The sequence below is a fragment of the Hydra vulgaris genome, chromosome 01, assembly GCF_038396675.1.
Source record: "Hydra vulgaris chromosome 01, alternate assembly HydraT2T_AEP".
NCBI classification, from domain to species: Eukaryota; Metazoa; Cnidaria; class Hydrozoa; order Anthoathecata; family Hydridae; genus Hydra; species Hydra vulgaris.
Window position 1 is genome coordinate 73,672,637 of NC_088920.1, and position 20,835 is coordinate 73,693,471.

Sequence of the window (20,835 nt, forward strand, 5' to 3'; positions counted from 1 at the left end):
TTTCTTGGCGATCAAAAAGTAATGACTTTTTATCAAGAATTGAGTATTTGTGTCATCAGCAAATATTTTACACGTAAATATATTTGTGTCATCAGCAAGTATTTTACACGTAAAATTACTCGACATTAGACTAACGTAAAGATTGATTAATATAAAGAAGAAAACATTCCGACAGGTCTGAGTACGGTAACTTTTTTATTTTTTTTAACATCTTCGCTTCCAACAAGGCTGCAAGCAAATACTAATTAGAGTTGGAAGTTACTGGAAGAGAAAAGATGAAGATTGTAGAACAAGATAACAATTGACAGATAGTTTGGCATCTCATAAGTTACTGGAAATAAAGAAGATTGTTGACTTTCATGGTTTACTTTAGTTGGAGTGATACGGATGCCTAACAGACGGTCAATTTATTTCACTGCAATAACAAGAAGTTAGTGAGATTTTACAGATAAATGTAAAGAAAAGTTATTTGCAAATATTTCTGCCTGACCATTATGAAGGGTAATAGGATCAGATATATGTATTAGAGATAAAATACTCTACTTTTCTTTGGTGATGATCAAAGGTTTTCTAAAAGAACCTAACTTTTGGGATAAACGAAACTTTGACGAGACGAGTAATCTATGAATAATGGACCTTGGGGTAAGGCAGCACTTTTACATTATTTTTTACAACGATTTCTTGCAATGATAAAAAAACTTTTTTTTTCAAAAAGGTTTTTTTACATTTAGAAATTACTGCTACACAAGTATTAGGCAACCGGGGTTGATATTGTACAACTAAGTAAATTCATCATCTTCAATCATCATCTTTAATCATCATCTTCAATCATCATCTTCAATCATTCTCATTAATCATCATTATCATCATCATCATCATCATCATCATCATCATCATCATCATCATCATCATCATCATCATTATCATTATTATTATAATCATCGTCACCATCGCCATCGTCGTCGTCGTCTTCGTCGTTGTCGTCGTAATAATAATCAATTAGATAAGGTTTTATTTGCAATGTTGGTAACGCCTACAAACTTTTTATAAACTAATCAAACCTCAATAATGTGGATGTAGGTGAAGTTATTTTTTAAATATTCTATCAATTGAGGAAGGTAACCAGGATCTAAAAATAGACTGGGTTATAAAAAGTAATATAGGAAGATGTGGTGGGAACTTAAAGTCGCAAAAAGAATCTCCTTAATAAGGAATTAATTATTTTATTTTTATTTCGAAAAAGTAAATTAATTAAAAAATAAATAAATAAAAGCTAAAACATAAAATAAAGTTTTCGTAAAATTTTTTTTTGTTAAAAAGTAACTTGAAAAATAACTAACTATAAAACCAATAGGACATCACTATCAATCGAGACGATAATGAACTGTGTAAAGTGTGAAATTAATAAAAAGTTTATAAAAAAGTATAAAGGAAACTCGCTCTTATTATCCATAAAATTTAATTTAGTTATTGAAAACGTGAACTAAATCTCAGAAAACTAAATACGTAATTTTCAAGAATGAAGTTATTCATACTTTTTGTATAGACGGATATAGTGAAACAAACATAACACTACACTTTACAAACCTTATTGAGAAGAATCTTCGTAAAAGGTATAAAACAAATTTATATTTAGATGATATTTATATACTTTTAATCACATTGTACGAAAAACAATTTTAAACCGAAACTAATGCGGACCCTCTGCGTAACGAAAAGCTCTTAACTTAACCAGTAAAAGAGATGCTACAAGTTTTAAAGGAAATTCAAAAAGAAAATAAAGAAAAAAATTTTGATTCACAATTTCCATGCAAATTTTTCCGTCAAGTTTAAAATATGGAAGGGTAAATTTTTGCTTTAAAAAAAATATATATATAAGAAAAACTTTGAGAAATTTGCACTTGGCAAGTTGTTTCAACGGCATCAACTTAATCGACAAGAATTACTAGTTTTTAGCACTTAGACTTTGTCCATATCAACTTGGAGGTTAAAAACGGGGTATGAAACACAGTATTAAACCAACCAGCCATTTTTGATCTAATTTTACTTCAATACATCTTTTCAAAAAATCTCTAAATATTTAAATAAAAACAAAAAAATGTAAAGAAAATGAATTGCTTGTTTCATATTTTTGGTGTGAATGTCTAAATAATGAGCTACCCTTAATAATGTTTCAAAAATGAAAAGACCCCGATAAGTCCTGGATTAATGGTAGAGCTTTTATTTTAACCAGTGACCCGGCTTTTTGTGGCTTTGATTCAAAATAAAAGATATATATAAAAAAAATCTGAAAATTAAATATTTGATTTAATGACATAAAAAGGGACTTCTTGCTAAAAAACTCGGGACTCGGGCTCCAAAAATTTCTAATCTGCCACTCGCCCAAACGCAAGATAAGAAAATAAGACCATGTTGTTTTGATCAATTAGATAGCAACAATCCTAGCTGTAATGGTTTTACCTACTACTAGTTTTTTTTTATTTAAGCTAAATGTTCTTTTTTAAATTTACAGATTTTAACCTTTTATAATTAGTACCTTATTATAAGCACCTTTTTATAATAAGTAATAAATCTATAATAATTATCAAAGTTTATAATAATTATCAAAGTTTATAATAACTATCAAAGTTTATAATTAGTATCAAAACTTATGTAAAAAAAATTTTTCATGAGTGAATTTTTTCTTGGCATATTTTTTCTTGGGGATTATTTTAGAGGGATTTTTACTAAAGGATTTTTCCTACTTTTGTTGTGATATCTAACAATACATTATATGAAAATTATGAAAATTATTTGAACATTTTTTATTTTTTAATTTAATACACTCCCAAGACGGTTGTAAGCAACTACTATTAAGTTAGAAGTTACTAAAAAACAAAAAATTAAGTTAAATAGCAAGGAAATGGTCGACAGAAGACTCGAAAAGTTCTAGGTTGTATGAGTTAAGAAAACATAAAGATGGAAGAAAGTTCCAAAGGATTGAAGCAAAAAAACTAGTCTTATAAAATTATTTAGGGCATTAAGAAACATATACAGCAAAAAGGCAAAATTGTTTAAGGACAAATCAAACAAGAATGAATTTTGGTTGATGGACTAGAGGTCTAGAAGATTTGACTTGATGAAGAGGTGATATCTTCTTTGACTTGACTTGATGAAGAGGTGAAAGAGTCTTCTTTGAGCAGCAACTATGATAGTATTTGTTGAAAAGAGAAAGAGGTGCAACTTTACGTTGATGGGAGAGATGATCAAACTTGGCTTATAAATTAGGTTTGACTAAGTTTACAAAACGTGTTTGGACCTTGTAAAAGAAAAATAGCATAATTAGAAAATACATCAAGCAATGACAACAGTGCTCAAAAGGAAATGGGTTCACGAGTAAGCCAATGATGAGCACAATAAAGAGAAACAACATAAGCAAATGCTATATTTGTATTTGCATTTCTTTAATTAAATTCAAAATAGACTGCGTAGTTTTAGCAATAAAAAAAAGATAACTTTTTGTCAAGACAGAAGTATAAAGTCATTAGCAAATAGAGCCCATTTAAATATAAGATTATCAGCGATATCATTAATGTAGATTAGATACAATAGAGGAAAGAAGCTTTAGAAAGAAATAATCATAAAAATTCTCTATAATGCACCAATTAAAGCTTCATCGTGAAGAAGAAAATGAACAAGATAACTCTGGTTGTTATAAAGTTGCCTATAATTTGACAACAATTTTATGTCAATTATCTGCTAAACTGATAAGTTCTTCCAAAGATCTCATTAGAAAAGCGAGAAGCATTAGAAAAATATTTAAAAAACTCTCCGTTTAAAAAAGTTACGTTTTACAGAAGTATATCATGCGAGAACACAGGAAAAAGTTGATTTTTGATTCTCAGACAAGATGAAATAGTCTATTCAATATGTTGGAGCAATTTTATGAACTTTATAAATCAATTTCTAAGTAGTTATGTATCACATTAAAAATATGTTTCACAGATTAAGAATGGTGGGTAAAAGACGATTGAGATGGTTTGGACATGTAGAACGTAAAGTTGGAAATGCTTGGGTATCAACATGTAGAACGTTACTTGTGTCAGGAAAATAATATTAGACGTAGCAAAACCAGCAAACAGTAAAAAAATGAAGATGAGTATTGTCCAACTTGTGCAAGAGCAAAACAAAGACTTTAAAATGATGATGATTTTATTTATTTATTAAGATTAACATTATTATTTTTTTACCGTTGTATTTTATTATTGGGACTCACATCAGGAAGTCATTTTCCTTAAGAAAGGGTTAGCGTACTGCTTTGCAGTATTTATTTACTAGATCATTTTAAGACACTGCACTTCAAAATGTTTTCTAATTAATACATAAATTCTTAACATATAGATTGAAAAGGTACTCTGAGGCCTTCTAAAAATACCCCTTTTCTATGTTTATTGTTTTTTAATTTTTTCTGTTGTTAATGACTAGTTCCTTACTTTTAAAACATGTTTTTTAAATAAACGTTTTTACCGTGCCTTAAAAATGGTGGTTAAATGAGCCTCTTTTGGGAATTTTCTGAAGTTCTAATTTTCAGATCTTACACATTTTTCTTCCATTTCATAATATTACTAAAATGTTCCCGTTCCCTCGTTTATTTTAACCCCTTTCTTCCATCACTCCATATTTATTTAGCATCTCATTGGCAGGTAGCATGTAACCTTGGTTAGAATACACCTTCTAATGGGAAAACTTATTAGACCTATCGGAGTTGAATATTGAGTTAAGTCTGTGTTTGCTTTAATATGAAGTCATTTTTAAATTTTTCTTTGATTTTCTCTTCACCCCCTTTTTTTTCTTCTAAAATATAGGTAAAAATTAAATAATTAAATACTCTCATATAAATCTAATTTAAGTTTTTAGAGAAGATTGAACTTTGACAAAAAAGAAGAAATAAAAGTGCTTCTTATATATGAATCGGTGAAAAAAAGAATAGCACTAGTCCAATATTTTTATTTTGAAATAATCAATGTTTAAGACTAGTTTAGATCTACTTTATGGCAAAAAATAATGAAAAAAAGATGAACTAGTATTATTTTTGTAGTACATAGAGAGACCGATATAAGTTAAATGAAATTATGCAAAAATGTGTAAATAACAAAAAGTAGACTAGTACTGTTCTTCTTCTTCTAATTCATATGTATTCACGTTTTAAATAAGTTTGATTATAAGTGTTTTATTTGCTTTATTTGGCCCAATTATTTAGAATTAAAGCGGTAGTTTAGAATCAGCGGTATTTAGAACCAAAAAAATTATTATTCATCATTATTTTAAATCTAATTTTAAGTTATAATTTTTAATCTTATCTTATAGATTATTATCTCATTTTAATTTTTTAGGATTATGGATCAACTGAAGTTGATGTAGGTGAGATTTAATAAATCTTGTGGGTTTTATAATTTTGTCAAAAAAGAATTAAGATATATTTCTGCTATAACACTTTTTTATTTAGTTTTTAGTTTTTACGTTTCAGCATAGTTAAATACTTCAGTAATGACTCTTTATTGTAACACAACCAATCAGGTTTTATGATGAACTTTTATTCAAAAGGATTTTAAGGTTTAAACAATGTTTGCAGAAGTAAAAAGGAAAATAAAATAAAATATTTTTTAGTTTCTTGTAATTAAAATATTAAAAGTATTGTATATGTTGTTAAATAGTGTTAAATCAGGAGGTAAAATTTAGAGAAATTATTAGTACAGCAGTTAATGTTAAGAATTTATAAGATTAACCTTATCCTCATCCTATGATCATAATTGTTTTAGCGTTCTTGTTTCATACTTGCACAGTACATTGGGAAATCACATGGCCAAAAATCAACATAGTGACTTATTTCAAACATGATGTCTGATTGTGGGTTGTTTTACTAACACCCTCATTAAGAATTTTCCAATTTATGAAATTCTAAGTTTGACAGGTTCAATGGTTGTGTTTTCTTAAAGTTAGGTTTTTAATGTATTTTTGATAAAAATTCATGAGATGCAGGAATTTAGCAATTATTATTTTTTAATATATAGATTATCGAAAAAAAGATTTTAATTTAAAGTAGAAAATTGTTCGAATAAAAACAATTCATTTTTTCGTTCATTACAAAATATAAAAAAAAACTACTTTAAGCCATGAAAGACTAAATTAAATTTGTTTTCGTGTTGTTCTTGAAAAGAAAAATGTGATTTTTTATTTTAATTTCAAGTGTTTATGGTTTTAAAATACTTAATTATTTTAGGAAAAACTAGTTTGAAATTGCATTTTTGATGACCCACTGATCAACCATAAGCCACATGAATTTCTAAATGTTGTTAAAAATTTTCTTTCTATTTTGTAAGTATATTGCTGCGAACTAAGTTTTTGGAGGAAATCAATTAAAGACAAATTATACAATTCTTTCATTGTATATAAACTCACTATCTACATTATCAAAATACTTTTGTAAGTTTTATAACCTAGATAGTGAGATTAAATACATTGTAATGTAGATAGTGAGATTAAATACATTGTAATGTAGATAGTGAGATTAAATACATTGTAATGTAGATAGTGAGATTAAATACATTGTAATGTAGATAGTGAGATTAATGTAGATATAATGTATATATATTATTTAATGTAGTGTATATGTATATAATGTATGTATATGTGTGTATGTATATGTATATGTGTGTATGTATATGTATGTATATATATGTATATGTATGTATATGTATATGTTTATATATGTATATGTATGTATATGTATATGTATATATGTATGTATATATGTATATATGTATGTATATGTATATATGTATATGTATGTATATGTATATTAGGGCTGTCCAGAAATTATTACACAACCCAGAACATAGCCTAGTGAAGTTTTTCCCATTATACTATCAATTCTTTATTGAAAAACATTTTTTACAGATTTATTTTAAGTCTTCTAGGGGTTGCTCAAAGCTCTTGAACATTTTAACTAAAATATAACAGAAAATGTACAAAAACGCTATGTTATTTTTAGTATAACTGTCGAAAAATGTTGAAATTGATCAATTTAAGTCATTGATTAATTAAGTTATGGATGCCAATTGATAAGTTGATGATTATTTAAGTTATTGTGAGTATTTTTTTTTAAATTTTACTCAATTTTGACCCAATTTTGACCCAAATCAAACAAATTGTATGTCATTTTCTAAAACACATAGGAAATAATGTTTTTGTTATAATAGTTATTTATTTTACCTGCATGCTATGATTGGGTACATACAATTTTGCATTTTTGTTTAGAAAAAATAGAAAATGTTGACTAGGAGTGGAAAAGAATTAAAAGTGACAAACCCAATTATACCGTCTTCGCCATTACCTTCGAGTGTTCCCGCAACTCCGTCATCTTCAAAACCTACCACTAGAACTAGTACAAATTTTTGGTTGATTGGTCAGCCATGTTCATCAATTACAGGAGCAAAGTTACCTACACGCAGACAGGTGATGAAGTATGTTTTATATCTGAGACATGATCCTGATAGCGTTGGTAACAGTGTTAAGAATGAAGAAATTTCTTACATCGTTGCAGACAGTGTTGTAGATTTTTGGCAAATGGCTCGCATCAAAACCAAAGTAAGACAAAAGTGTATGTTTGATGTTCTTGGATTATGGAATGATTGGACCAGTTTAAAAAAAAATAGAAGTCTTGTCAACGACCCTGGTAACAAACGAGAAAACTTCATCTCAGAGCTTGATATGCTTTTTGACATTGGTGCTCCAGATGCAATTGATGACATAAGAAAATCTAGACTTCTATCTCAGAAACACAAAGATGATGACATTGCGTTTTATCTTGATCAGAAACATGAAAGAAAGTCTAGTATGAATGGCCAGGATAAAATTTTTGAAGCAAAGGCTTTACAGTTTCTGACCAGAATTGAACAGCAGCAACAACGACAAGAAAAAGAAACAGAAAGACTAGAGAAAAGAGCAGCTGCAGAGCTAGAAGAAAATGAATTTTTTGAAGAGTCCGAGGATGATTCACAAGTTGGTTGTACGGAAATTGATCCGGATTTTGAGCCAGATCACATTATTGAAAAAATAGAGTTTCAAGAATTTGTTACACTTCAAGTTCCCAGAAAAATTATGGAATGTGACGAGTTAACGACAGCAGCCGATCGGTTAAAGTTGTCCGACAATCAAACTACAATGATAGTTTCAGCTATAATAAAAGCAGCGGGTGGCAATCTAGACGACTTCGATGTATCCCGTTCAACTACGTGTCGAAAGCGAATGTCAAACAGACAGCACATTGCAGAAAACATAATGGAGAAAATAAAGGAAAAACCACCTCAATTTGGTGCCATGCACTGGGATGGAAAGTTACTGCAGGACTCTCTTGGTGATAAGTTTGAACGTCTAGCAATTCTTCTGTCAGGTTCACCAGAATTTTCATCGGGAAAATTGCTGGGTGTGCCACAACTAGGAGATTCTAAAGGACAAACTCAAGCTGATGCCTCATATGATCTCTTAGAAGTATGGGGATTAAAATAATCAGTTGTCGCTTTGGTATTTGATACTACAGCAAGCAACAGTGGGGTCCATAAGGGTGCAGCTAAACTTATCGAAGAACTTGTTGATAAAAAGCTATTTTATCTTGCTTGTCGTCACCATATCCTTGAACTTGTAGCTAGCGCTGTTTGGAAATCACTGTTTGGTGAAATCAGAGGACCAGAAAACAAAATGTTTGCTACCTTCAAAAAGGCATGGTCAGGTCTCGATAAGCAATCACCTATCCAGTTGCTGAAAATTGAAAATCCATGGTTGTTGGAAGTTAAAGAACGAGTCATTGAAAATTTAAAAATGCTGCTCAATAGCAAGGAATCATCTGTGTTTCCTCGGGATGACTACCGAGAGTGCGCAAAAAATAATCTTATTGTTCTGGGTGAAACACCACCTCGTCGTACCCATTTCCTCAAACCTGGAGCCATACATCAGGCTCGTTGGATGGCTTGCAACATATATGCTGGGAAGATGTTCATGTTTTCAAAAGCAATGAAATACGACAAGGAAACTGTGATTAAACTGGAACGTATAAACAGATTCTTGGCTCTTTTTTACACCTTAGCATGGATGCAAGCCAGTATTGGAGCCGATGCTCCCGTAAACGATCTAAAACTCATTCATGACATGATGGATTTCCGCAATGTAGACAGAGAAATTGCAGATGTTGTGGTAGCCAAACTAAACAACCATCGATGGTACCTCACTGAAGAAGTTGTTCCTTTTGCTTTATTTAGTCATCATCCTAAAATGAGTGACCATGTTAAGCAAGAAATAGCAAACAAATTGTGGACAAAAGCAGTGCCTGAAAACTTCCGAATGGGTAAACCAATCTTCAGACAAATCAAACACAACACAACATTGAAGAGTCTGTTGCTAAAAAGTTTGTTCGAACAGTTAAAGTTGTCAACGATGCTGCCGAACGAGGCGTCAAACTAATCTCAGGTTTTGCAACAATAATAACAACAGATGAACAACAGAGAGCATGGCTATTGCAAGGTGTGGAACAACATCGGAAGCTGTTTCCAAGTTTTGACAAAAAAGCACTAAACATTTGAAACTAATAACTTGAACTTACTAACTTGAAGTGATAATTTCGACATTTTTCCTCATTTTGGACCTTAAAAACTATGAAAATATTGAATTATTTTCCAGAAATATATGTAGAACGTAAACACACATGCACAAGTTGTGCATCATATTACTACTATATGAAAAACAACAGTTTCCATAATTACTTTAATAAATTTAATTGAGTAAGACCAAGTAAGAACAAAAGTAAGATAGCGTTTTTGTACATTTTCTGTTATATTTTAGTTAAAATGTTCAAGAGCTTTGAGCAACCCCTAGAAGACTTAAAATAAATCTGTAAAAAATGTTTTTCAATAAAGAATTGATAGTATAATGGGAAAAACTTCACTAAGCTATGTTCTGGGTTGTGTAATAATTTCTGGACAGCCCTAATGTATATGTATATATATGTATATGTATGTATATGTATGTATACATATGTATATGTGTGTATGTATATGTATATGTCTGTATGTATATGTATGTATATGTGTATATGTATATAATGTATGTATATGTGTATATGTATATAATGTATGTATATGTGTGCATATGTATATAATGTATGTATATGTATATAATGTAGTAATATAATATATAATGTATATAATGTAATATAATGTAGATAGTGAGATAATGTTGATTAAATACATTATAATGTAGATAGTGAGATTAAATACATTATTACAAAATAAATTTATGAAGAAAGGAATTAAAACTCTTGCAAAGTATGTTGCATTATGGCAGTCATCATATCAAAACAAAAAATTTGGTAATTGAAACCGGGTTTGGTATAATTCAATATTTGAAAATATGAAGTTGTTTAACCAAGAGGGTGTAATAAATAAATCAACAAAAAGTGTTAGACCAATAAAAGAGTTTGATGAATCGAGTTCTCGCTCCAAAAAACAATTGATAGCAAATATATCATTTAATTCAAAAACGAAATCCGTCGAAAAAATTTTGTTAGTGGCACAAAGAACAGCATTTACTAAAAGCAAATTTAATAAAGTCAAATTACTTAGTCTTGTTACAAAAAGGCGACATGAATCGTTATTGCTTTACACTCAGCTAATTACGTTGCAAGAGAAAATGACGTCTGAAAAAGCTTTTTCATACTGCTTGGATAACAAACTTTTAAATAGTATTTATGAAAATGCTTATAAAGAAGCATCATAAAGGTTTGCCGCTTGCCGAAAATTTTCCGAAATAAAAAATGAGTGATCACCTTTAAAAACATTCACGTTACGGAAACAAAGGCCAAAATCAAACTACATGGTCTTATGGGTCACACATCTCTGAGGCTTGTGAAACTAGAGAAAAAAGCAATTTTAAAACATTTGAAAGATAAAAAAAAGACTTTGATGTGTTAATACTAATTAATAGCTGGGGTATCGACGGAGCATCAAGTCACTCAAAATACTATCATTGTTTTACTAATTCCAATCAAAATAACCTTCAAGATTTGGATCTATTAGTCACAGCAACATCACTTCTTTGATTATATGTATATTCATATTCATGATTCGTTCAAGATTCATTCTCAAAGTATTTGCACATGCCGGGGAAATTATAACTAATTTATCAGTTTCACTTGGTTTAATTGGAGAAAGAAGCAGCTGAATCTCGAAACAGAACTTATAAATTTGATTGTGAACACTATGCAAGGAAAGAAACCGGGAAACAAACTTAGTTGACATTTTCATTCGGTCTATATATACTTCTGATTAGTTCAATCTCATTAACTAAAATATTGAAAAATAAGAAAGTTTTGTGGCTACCGGAAAAAGTTAAAAGTTTGTTTGCAGTATCTAGCGGAGAAAATTCATCTGATATGGAATCAGATAAAATTAATGACTTTGATGAAATATATTTAAATGTTGACAACGTTGACGAAAATCTAGAATTAAATATGTGAAAGTGATATGAAAGAAAATGTGAAGTTGTGGAAATGAAGAAGTTGTGAAAAAAGATGTGAAAGAAGACGTGAAAGAAGATGTAGAAAAATAAAGTTCTAAACTGTATAACCTCTATAATGTTTAACTTTATATTTGTTTGCCCACTAAATAAATTTATTAAATATATAAAAAATATTAAATAAATTATTCAAAAAATTGCTGTGATTCGGCTCAAATCATTAGAGTTTTGAAACAAGAATACCTCAAAAGTTTATTATTATTGTTATTTTTTACTATTATAAGTTTTATTATTTTCATTTATTATTAGTTGAGAATTAAAACGACAAATCTCAAATAATAATCTTTTAAAGTTTGAAAGATGTAACTTTATAAAGTTTTCACCCTCTCCGAAATGAGGGGATTGTAAACTTTACATGATCATTACTTTCAAAAAATGAAAAGAAATTCAAAAACCCTCATATTTAAGGTGGCGATTAACTTATTTTGGCTTTAGCATGATCATAATAAGTTTGGAGTATTTTTGAATTTTTCTGTTGACAAATTTTCCGTTAGGCAACTCCCTAAGGTATCATATGTAAAAAACCCAACTGGTGTCCCCAGCGCTCATCTGCATCATCCCCACCACCTCCTTCCTTGCTATGCCTATAAGCTGGTTAAACACAAAATGAAAAAATATTTTCTCTGTTTTACTCAATAAAGGCTTAATATCCTCATTAATACAATGATTATTTTTAAGCACCTATTTCAATAGAATGTTACCGCTTTGCGCCGGTTAGACATTTCTCATAATGTCGTTTCTTCAATATACATGATCTTGAGCATGTTATTTCTTTAACAGCATTTTTTTAAAGTCACCTGTAACTCACTCTGTAAAGGTTTCTCTGCTACATTTTACTTTTTATCTACTTTTTTCCCCCTGAAACTTCTAACTCTCTACATGCTAGTAGTTAATCATCTACACCATGCAAAGGCGAGCAAGTTGTCCTTAAATAAACTAAGTATACTTTTTTTTGATAGACTTCACGATAAAGAAAATGTTCCATTAAAACTTCCTGATCTTGATATTGGCAACTCTAAAATAATTAGAGAGTCATCATTAAGTTTTTTAGGAGTGATACTTGACAAAAAGTTGAAATAGAGAGAACGCACAAGAACAATAGAAGATAAATTTCAAAAAATATTGGAATACAATACAAAGCATTTATTAAACCAAAATTGCTTAAAAATCTTGTATTTCTCCATCATATATTTTTATATAAACTTTGCAAATATTGGATTGTGCAGCTCTAGTAAAGTAAAATTTAAAATTGCTCAAAAAATAAAAACACACTGTCAGATTTATTTCAAGTGCAGGTCGATTCACACATTTTAAAGAACTATTTAAAAATTATCACATACACAATGTTTTTCAATTAAACCTTTATTAAATTCTTATATTTATGAACAAAATTATAATAAAATAACTCCTATAATATTTAATACGCTTTTCAACAGAATTAATCACGTTTATCCTACAGGATTTTCAAATGATAATTTATAACAACCTAAAATGTACAATTTGGTTACCAAATTTTCTATAGCCATCAGAGGTTCTAAATTAAACACTATTAAATAACGAGCTGAAAAATTGTTCTTCTTTTTCTCTATTCAAATAAAAACTCAAACAAAAACTTATTAACGATGTTAATGAAGTTAACTCTTTTTAAAGTTCTTTTTTTTAATTTTATTTTAACAACTTATCAATTTGTCTATTATATTAATTTTCTTCAAATCCTCGTAACTTATCTTTATCGTAACTTATCTTTAGTTTTTAGGTGTGACTATTTTTTATTTTATTTTTACGATTTTCTTTTGATTATAGATTAGTAACTGATCTTAACATACTTGTAAATTTTTGTTTATAATTTTTAAATGGTACAAAATAATTTTATTGTCACCATTTAATAGTTGTACATGCTTGCGGAGTAAAGCATGTCGGGGCGAAGTAAAGCATGTCGGGGCGAAGTGATAAGACAAATGTTGTCTTCTTTTAGCCCCGGTCATTTAGATTTTATTTATATTACACGGCATCGTATTCTTTATTTTAATGACGAAATAAACAAATAAAAAAATTAGAAATATATACACAAAAGTATTTTTGTTTGATTTAACATAAGAACATCAATATTTGAAAAGGTTTTTTGTTGTAAAATTCTTTTAAAATAAAAAATATTTAATTTTTTTCAGGAAGAAAAACTGGAATAATTGCATCATCTCTGTTCATTGCTAGAATATTTAGCAGGTATAGTTTGTTTGATAACATTTTTTTATTTTTGTCTGGAATGATAGGAATAGTTCGGCCATTGATTTTAAAGATGAATTAGAAAAAATCATTTGTTAATAGTTTTGCTATGTCCGTTGGAAAAAATTGGACTAATATATTAAATTATATTATTGTCCTTTGGAGAAATTGGGCCAATATAAGAGATTAGGCTAATTAGCCTAACATTATTTAAGATTTTACTAAAGTTTAATAAACTTTATAGCATACCTTTGAAGGTAAAATACAAGGTTTAGTAATCTAAAAATGCAGATTTTTATTATTAAAAAACACATTTTTTCTATCGGGTTTTCGCATTAATTAAAAGACATTTATTCTAAAGCAAGTTGTTTATTTGGTAACAAAAGTAAAAAAATGCTTCAGTTTAAATGCAAGTAAGAGATAGCAGTTGAGTAGGTTGCTTAAATCCATAAGGTTGCATATGAGGCACAATGTTTAACAGGAAGCAAAAGACCATCATGAAGAAAATCTTTCCCAAATCTTTTTCATTAGAAAAAAAATCATAAAAAGAATTCCAGTCAGCTATAAGATAAATGTAAGGAGTCAGTCAGCCTGTCAGCTATAAGATAATTGCAAGGAGTACTATGGCAAACCTGATTTAAAAGAGGAAAAAGATTTTCAGTAAGTTAAGATGCGAGGTCATTGAGTTGCTAATTATCCCAAATTCATTACAAAGAGCATTCACACTTATTAGTTAAAAATAGAATGAGTTAAATAGTTCCTATCAAACCGAACAAAAACCTTTCAGGGTATTAAAAGAAAAAACTTTTGAGGGTGTTAAAAGATCCAACATATTGATCATTTTTGGCAGGAAATAGTGTAAAACATGCTTATATTTACGTCAGTCTTTTTATTTAAAAAAGAAGAGAGAGGCTGATTGATGGACATTTTCTGCTTACCCCTAAAGACTTTCCATGGAGACCTTACACAAAACAGTAACTAGGTGTATTGTTTATATGTTTTTTTTTTATTTTTATTTTTTATTTCTTTATACGTTTTAATTTTATGTTTTAACATTCGGGTGCTTTGGATGGTTTTTAGCAATGCTATTTAAATTCCATTACGGAAAAGTTGAAGCGATTTTTTACAACTGGATGCCCTTCTTGACGTTAAAATGAGGCAGGTTATACTGAATTTAAATGTTACCAGAATCGTGGTTAGGTGGCCTGACAAAAGAAGAATAAAAACGTCTGCTATAAAAATTTTATGTTTTCATGAATTTTGAGAACTAAATCAATATTTAACTATGTAATAAGTTCTTCAAGGACTAAGATATGTATTTTTATTTATTTGTTTATTTTTTTGTTTTTGCCTAATGTTTCACCATATAAATGGAGTTACAACTATGTCTTAAATATATGTTTGTTCTAGGATTGTTTTTACAAAAAGTTTGTAAGAATAGAAATTTAACTTTTTTTTACTAGTTTAGTTTGGGGTTATATTTCTGATAAATACGGAAGAAAACTATCTCTTTTGTTAACTGGAGCAAGCGTTGTGATTTCTACATTGATGTTTGCCTTTACATTCAACTACCCATGGGCAGCTGTAGTTAGATTTTTACAGGGTTTATCTATGGGTATAATTTTGAAATTCTTTTATAATTTACTTCAATGCAAATTTAGTTCTTCTATAACGAAATGTATATTTTAATTTTTATCTGGTATTTTTAAATGTTTTCTATTTTTCTAATGAAAATTTATAACTTAATGAGAAAATTATGTTTATTGAGCAAATTAAATTTAATTTGTAACTTAATTTGACAATTAAGTTATAAATTAAATTTATAATTTAATTTGTTACTTAACATTTCTTTTTTATCGATTTTACTATATTTATATTATTTTATTTTAACTTTTTACCTCATTATTATAAAGTATCAGTTTATACGGACGTCACAGTAGCGAATTCATTAACATAAACCAAAAATGTTTACATAAATCATCAACCATTGTAGAAGTCACTGTAGCGTAGTCGATGACATACAAAGTTCTCCTTTGCTGAAATGACTGCAGCATAAGCGACATAAAGCGAAGTTGTTTACATAAAGCATGTGCCATTGTGGAAATCACCTCAAGTTCATTAACAGAAAACAACTTTTTTACTCTAATCATGGATCTTTGTGGCTTTTTAAAAGTGGCCCTATAACTTTTTGTGTTATCTCATAACTGACTGCTGTTTATGGAATCCTTTAGCTGCTTCAAAATATCAAATCATTAGCATAAATTTCGTTCTAACATTTTTAACTTTGCCATGAATCTATTATTGTTTCTGAAAAGTATTACGTACTTTGGTGAAGCAATTTGATTAGCTAATTGTTGTCTTCTATTTAAAAAGAAACCTAACTTTTTTTTGTTTTATTTGCAACTACGGCTCTAATCATATTTTTTTCACTTTTCTGTTAAAACTAATGGAAAACAGTTTGTGTTTCAGAAATTTTTATTTTAAAAATTAAAATTTATTTCTAATGAAAATTGCTTCACCTTATTATAAAGTGAGAATTTGAGACCATTCCCAACATAAAAACAATACCCTTTTGTTTTTTTCAAATATTTTATTTTAACCCCTTAAGAAAATATCTTTTTTTTGCTAAGAAAAACTGTACTTTTTTTCAAAATGGGTGAAATAAATTAGATTTAGGGCCTGTTTATATAAAAAGCGGGCTGGCTCGTTTGCCGAGCCAGCCCGTTTGCCGAGATATCGACGTCATCAATATTTTAACTTAATTTTATTTTGCGTCTATAAGAATAAACGAGCTAGCCTGGTATCTCACTGTTTTTTGCCGATATCTCGGCAAACGGGCTGGTTAAATTCTTATATAAACTTGTACGCATGCGTACAAATTCTTACATTTTTTAAATTTATAAGCTTCCGCATAAAATAATAAATTTAATAATAAAACTGGCAATTTCCGTGTACTTAAAAATTTAGTTGTTTTGCTTTTATAATTTACAATTAATTTTCGATTTTATTAGTTGCAGTTTTATTTATATTGGTGCAACTCTCACTCAAAATGGCTGATTTTATTAATGAAACAAAAAGAAAAAACATCAAATGGGATCATAATATGGTAGAGAACCTTATAAACTGTGTTATCAGCTATAAAGCAAGGATGCTTTATAAAAACCTTGACTTTTATGCCGATAAAGTTGGTTTATATAGAGAAGTTCGCTTATTTGTGGCAGAGATCTATAATAAAAATGAAGAGTTGTATTTTGGACCTGTTGCCATAGATACTTTAAATGAAAAGGACTCAAAAAAAGTAATAAAATGTGGAATTAAACGAATTCAAGAAAAATTGAAGGAAATTTGATAAAAGTTTTCGAAAGCAGTTGTTAGTGGAAGTTGAAGTGGAAGTGATAAAATTATATTTGAGTTTTACGACCAGCTCATCTCCTTGTGGGGTGGTTCAGCCAATATTGAACCACTTATATTTGGTGTTAAAGGGGATGGTTTTATTGAAACCGAAGAAACTCATTTTTCAATTGATCAAGACTTATCAGAAGAGGTAGAGTTAGTCAACAACAGTAATACTGCAGAAAGTATTAATAACCTTAAAAAAAGAAAAAGCTGTATACCACAACTCATTGACAACAAAAGAAAGCACTTAGAACAAAATTTAGGCGCTGCCCAACGCGACCAACTACTGCTTAAAGAAGCTGGAGACGATACTCAATTTAGAAAAGAAATGGCAGAAGCAATGTGAGAATCGATAAAGTGCTTCACAGAAAGTATTAACACTGTAAGTAAATCAATGACTGACCTGGGAAATGGCATAAGTTGTTCTATTGAGCTTTTGGCACAAGCTATGATAGTACAAACTCAACAAAAATCATCAAACCAAAATTAGTTCTATCAACATTCACTTAACGTATATTCACAAATGCAATTTAGTCCCTTGGTGTTACCAACAAGTACTTGTCTAGATAAAAATACTTTCGAAAATATTGAGAAAAAATAAAAACAAATAATTTTATAAAGAGTCTTTATAAATATAATGTTTAAGATGTTTATTATATATATATATATATATATATATATATATATATATATATATATATATATATGTATGTGTGTTTGTGTGTATGTTTAATTTATCAAGTCTGTAAGAGTTCTTCGTATAACTAATCCTTCAGCTTCAATAATAGAATATATTGAGTTTGGTACATTTTTGTATTCTTTTTCGTTTTTTTTAATGAGATCTGTTTGTGATTTAGCTAGGTCGTCGTCAACATAAGAATTTATTTTTTCACATATGTTATGCAATACAAAACAAGCATAAATAACAGTAGGAACAGCTTTTAGTTTAAGGTCAACCTTTTTTGTTAAAATACCCCATCTAGTTTTAAGGCGACCAAAAGCGCACTCAATAGGATTTCGTGCTGCTCTAAGCATGTTGTTAAAAACTACCTCCTCATTATTTAAACAATGTTCATATTCTTTCATACAGACTGGATCATTTCATACAGGCTGGATCACCAATAAGATAATTAGGTATCTTCTCTGCTTTTTTTGTTGGTTTTTGAAACGTTTGAGGAAGAATAGCATTTCTTAACTTCATATTTATTGATGAGTTTGCAAACACTTTAGCATCATGTACACTTCCTGGCCACATGCACTCAACATCCATGAAATAGCCTTTGTAATCCCATACAGCTTGAACACAAAGAGAAAAATATTGCTTATAGCAAAAAAAATTTTGTGAGTTAGTTAATGGACAACGAATAGGGATATGGGTGCCATCGATGCGTCCAAAGGCTTGTGTCATTCCAAATTTACTTTCAAATTCTGATACTTTATTTCGCATTTCAGTTTGATTCCTTGGAAGAAATAGATACTTTGGCCCAAGATACTTTTGATATTGCCTTATAAACTGAAATTATAACGGCAAAAGCAGTGCATACTGCGATTCCAAAAGTATTTGCAGTCATTCCTAAAGATCCAGTATCTTTTAAGTAATATAAAGTAATAGCTACATTTTTATCTGCAGATAGAGCTCTAGCGTAGGCGAAAAAGGGTCAGGAGATAAAAAAATGGCTTAACTCTGAAACCAAATTCATGAAAAGAAACCGTGAAAGCCTAAAATTTGTTTTCCATACATCAATTGGAGCTACACCAGTTATTATATTATCCCACCATAAATCAGTTCTGCCAGTTTTAAACCAACAACTACAATTTTTTCTTTTAAAGCGCCTCTTTCTTGCTTGTTTCATCTTTTGAAGTGGATGTGACTGTTTTCGTAAAAGAATAATATTTTAAAAATTATCAAATTTAAATTTGTGAAGCTTGTATAATACTATTAGGCTTTTAAGAAGCATTATTTGTGTTATAACACCGGTTAAACATATTGTTAAAATGCAATGTGTTTTTTTGTCGATAGCCGCCATCTTTAAAGTTATTATTTTACCGATAAAGAGGCTAGCCCTGCCAGAAAAAGCTAGGCTAACTTCGATATCGTTTTTTATTTTTTTGGCAAAAGTTCATATAAACGCAATTTTAAAACTGGCTCGTTTTCCGGGCTGGCTCGGCAAACGGGCTAGCCCTTTTCCATATAAACAGGCCCTTACTCAGGAGTAAAACCATACGCTTAAAAAGTTTTGTTTAAGCATTGCAAAAAATCAAAAGACAGTATAATAACTGATATCTTCCCTTAACTTATTTTTGATTAATTGTAAAGTTATTAAACATCAATATTTTTTAGTTTGCAAGTGATTTTAAAATGAAAACGACATTTGCAATCAGAACATTGTGTTTGAAAAAACAAATTAAAATTAATAATGGAATTTTGATGAGTTTTATTGACTTGATAATAACTTGACAACCAATATAATCGATTCACAAGCTCTTTCAGTTTTTCAACTTTGAGCAAATTTTAATCATATCTGCTTCAAATCGTGCACCCTATGCAATCTTATAAATTTGGACAAGCATGCCAACTTTATTCTTTTATTCTTATAATTTTGACTAAACATATTTATATAAACATAGTATAAAACCATTAGTTGGTTAAATAATGTGTTTATGAAAATATTTTATTATACCATAAGATGGTGTAATTATATGTTTATGAAAAGATATTGTTATACCATAAGATGGTATAATAATACGTTTATGAAAATATTTGATTATACCATAAGGTTGTATAATTATATGTTTATGAAAAAATATTATTATACCATAAGATGGTATCACCATGATCGGTTAATTTTTTCGACAATTTTGAATTAAGATATCTCAAAAACCACTTAATCAGTTATTATGATTTTTATTTTATAATGATGCTAACAAAATTAGTTTTTTTGTGTGTGAGTGTAGTTCTGTTTACTCCTCATTAGTTTTTGTAATGTTGAGTAAAGAGTCTGAAAATCGAAAATTTTTTTTAAAATTTTACATTGAAAATCCATCGTTCTCATATTCCATAATTTCAAAAGCATGTAAAGTTCCAAAATCAACTGGTGGAGTTATTATAAAATAAGGAAAAAAAACTAAAAAATAAAATTTGGATGTTGTGGAAAATCAAGATTTATTTTCAAAAAGAAGGCAAAATCAATAGTCGACTCAATTCATCAAAATCCGACTCAGTCACAACAAGATTTAGCTACGAAGTTTAAATGCAATATAAGCTTTCGTAATTAATTTAAGCAAATTTTAAAAATTTGCTTAAATTAATTACAAAAAAAAAATGTATGGATTTTAAAAGACGATGAAGCTTACTGTGAAAAAGATTACTCGATGCTTCCAGGTAATCAACACTATTATCAGTCGAAACGTTATAAAGCTTCTGTCAAATTTAAGTACATTTGAGTAAGAAAATCACTTTTAAGTTCCTTTTATGGCAGGCAATATGCAGTTGAGATTTTAAAAGCTCTCCTTTATAACAAATCAATTTTTTACACCAGATTTTTATGTGATGAAATGCTTGAAAAAACGACTTCTTTCTCAAATTAAAAAGCAAAAATAAAGAACTTTTTC

At 28.9% G+C, this 20,835-nt stretch overlaps 1 protein-coding gene across 1 annotated transcript in view; it reads left to right on the top strand.

Moving 5' to 3' along the window:
* LOC136075594 (uncharacterized) overlaps window positions 1-20,835 on the top strand; it is an 80,192-nt gene that overhangs the window by 15,387 nt on the left and 43,970 nt on the right. The window contains exons 4-6 of the mRNA XM_065789134.1: window positions 5,373-5,400; window positions 13,773-13,827; window positions 15,291-15,442. Of these exons, the coding sequence (XP_065645206.1) occupies window positions 5,373-5,400; window positions 13,773-13,827; window positions 15,291-15,442 (235 nt within the window). The remainder of the gene's footprint in view (window positions 1-5,372; window positions 5,401-13,772; window positions 13,828-15,290; window positions 15,443-20,835) is intronic.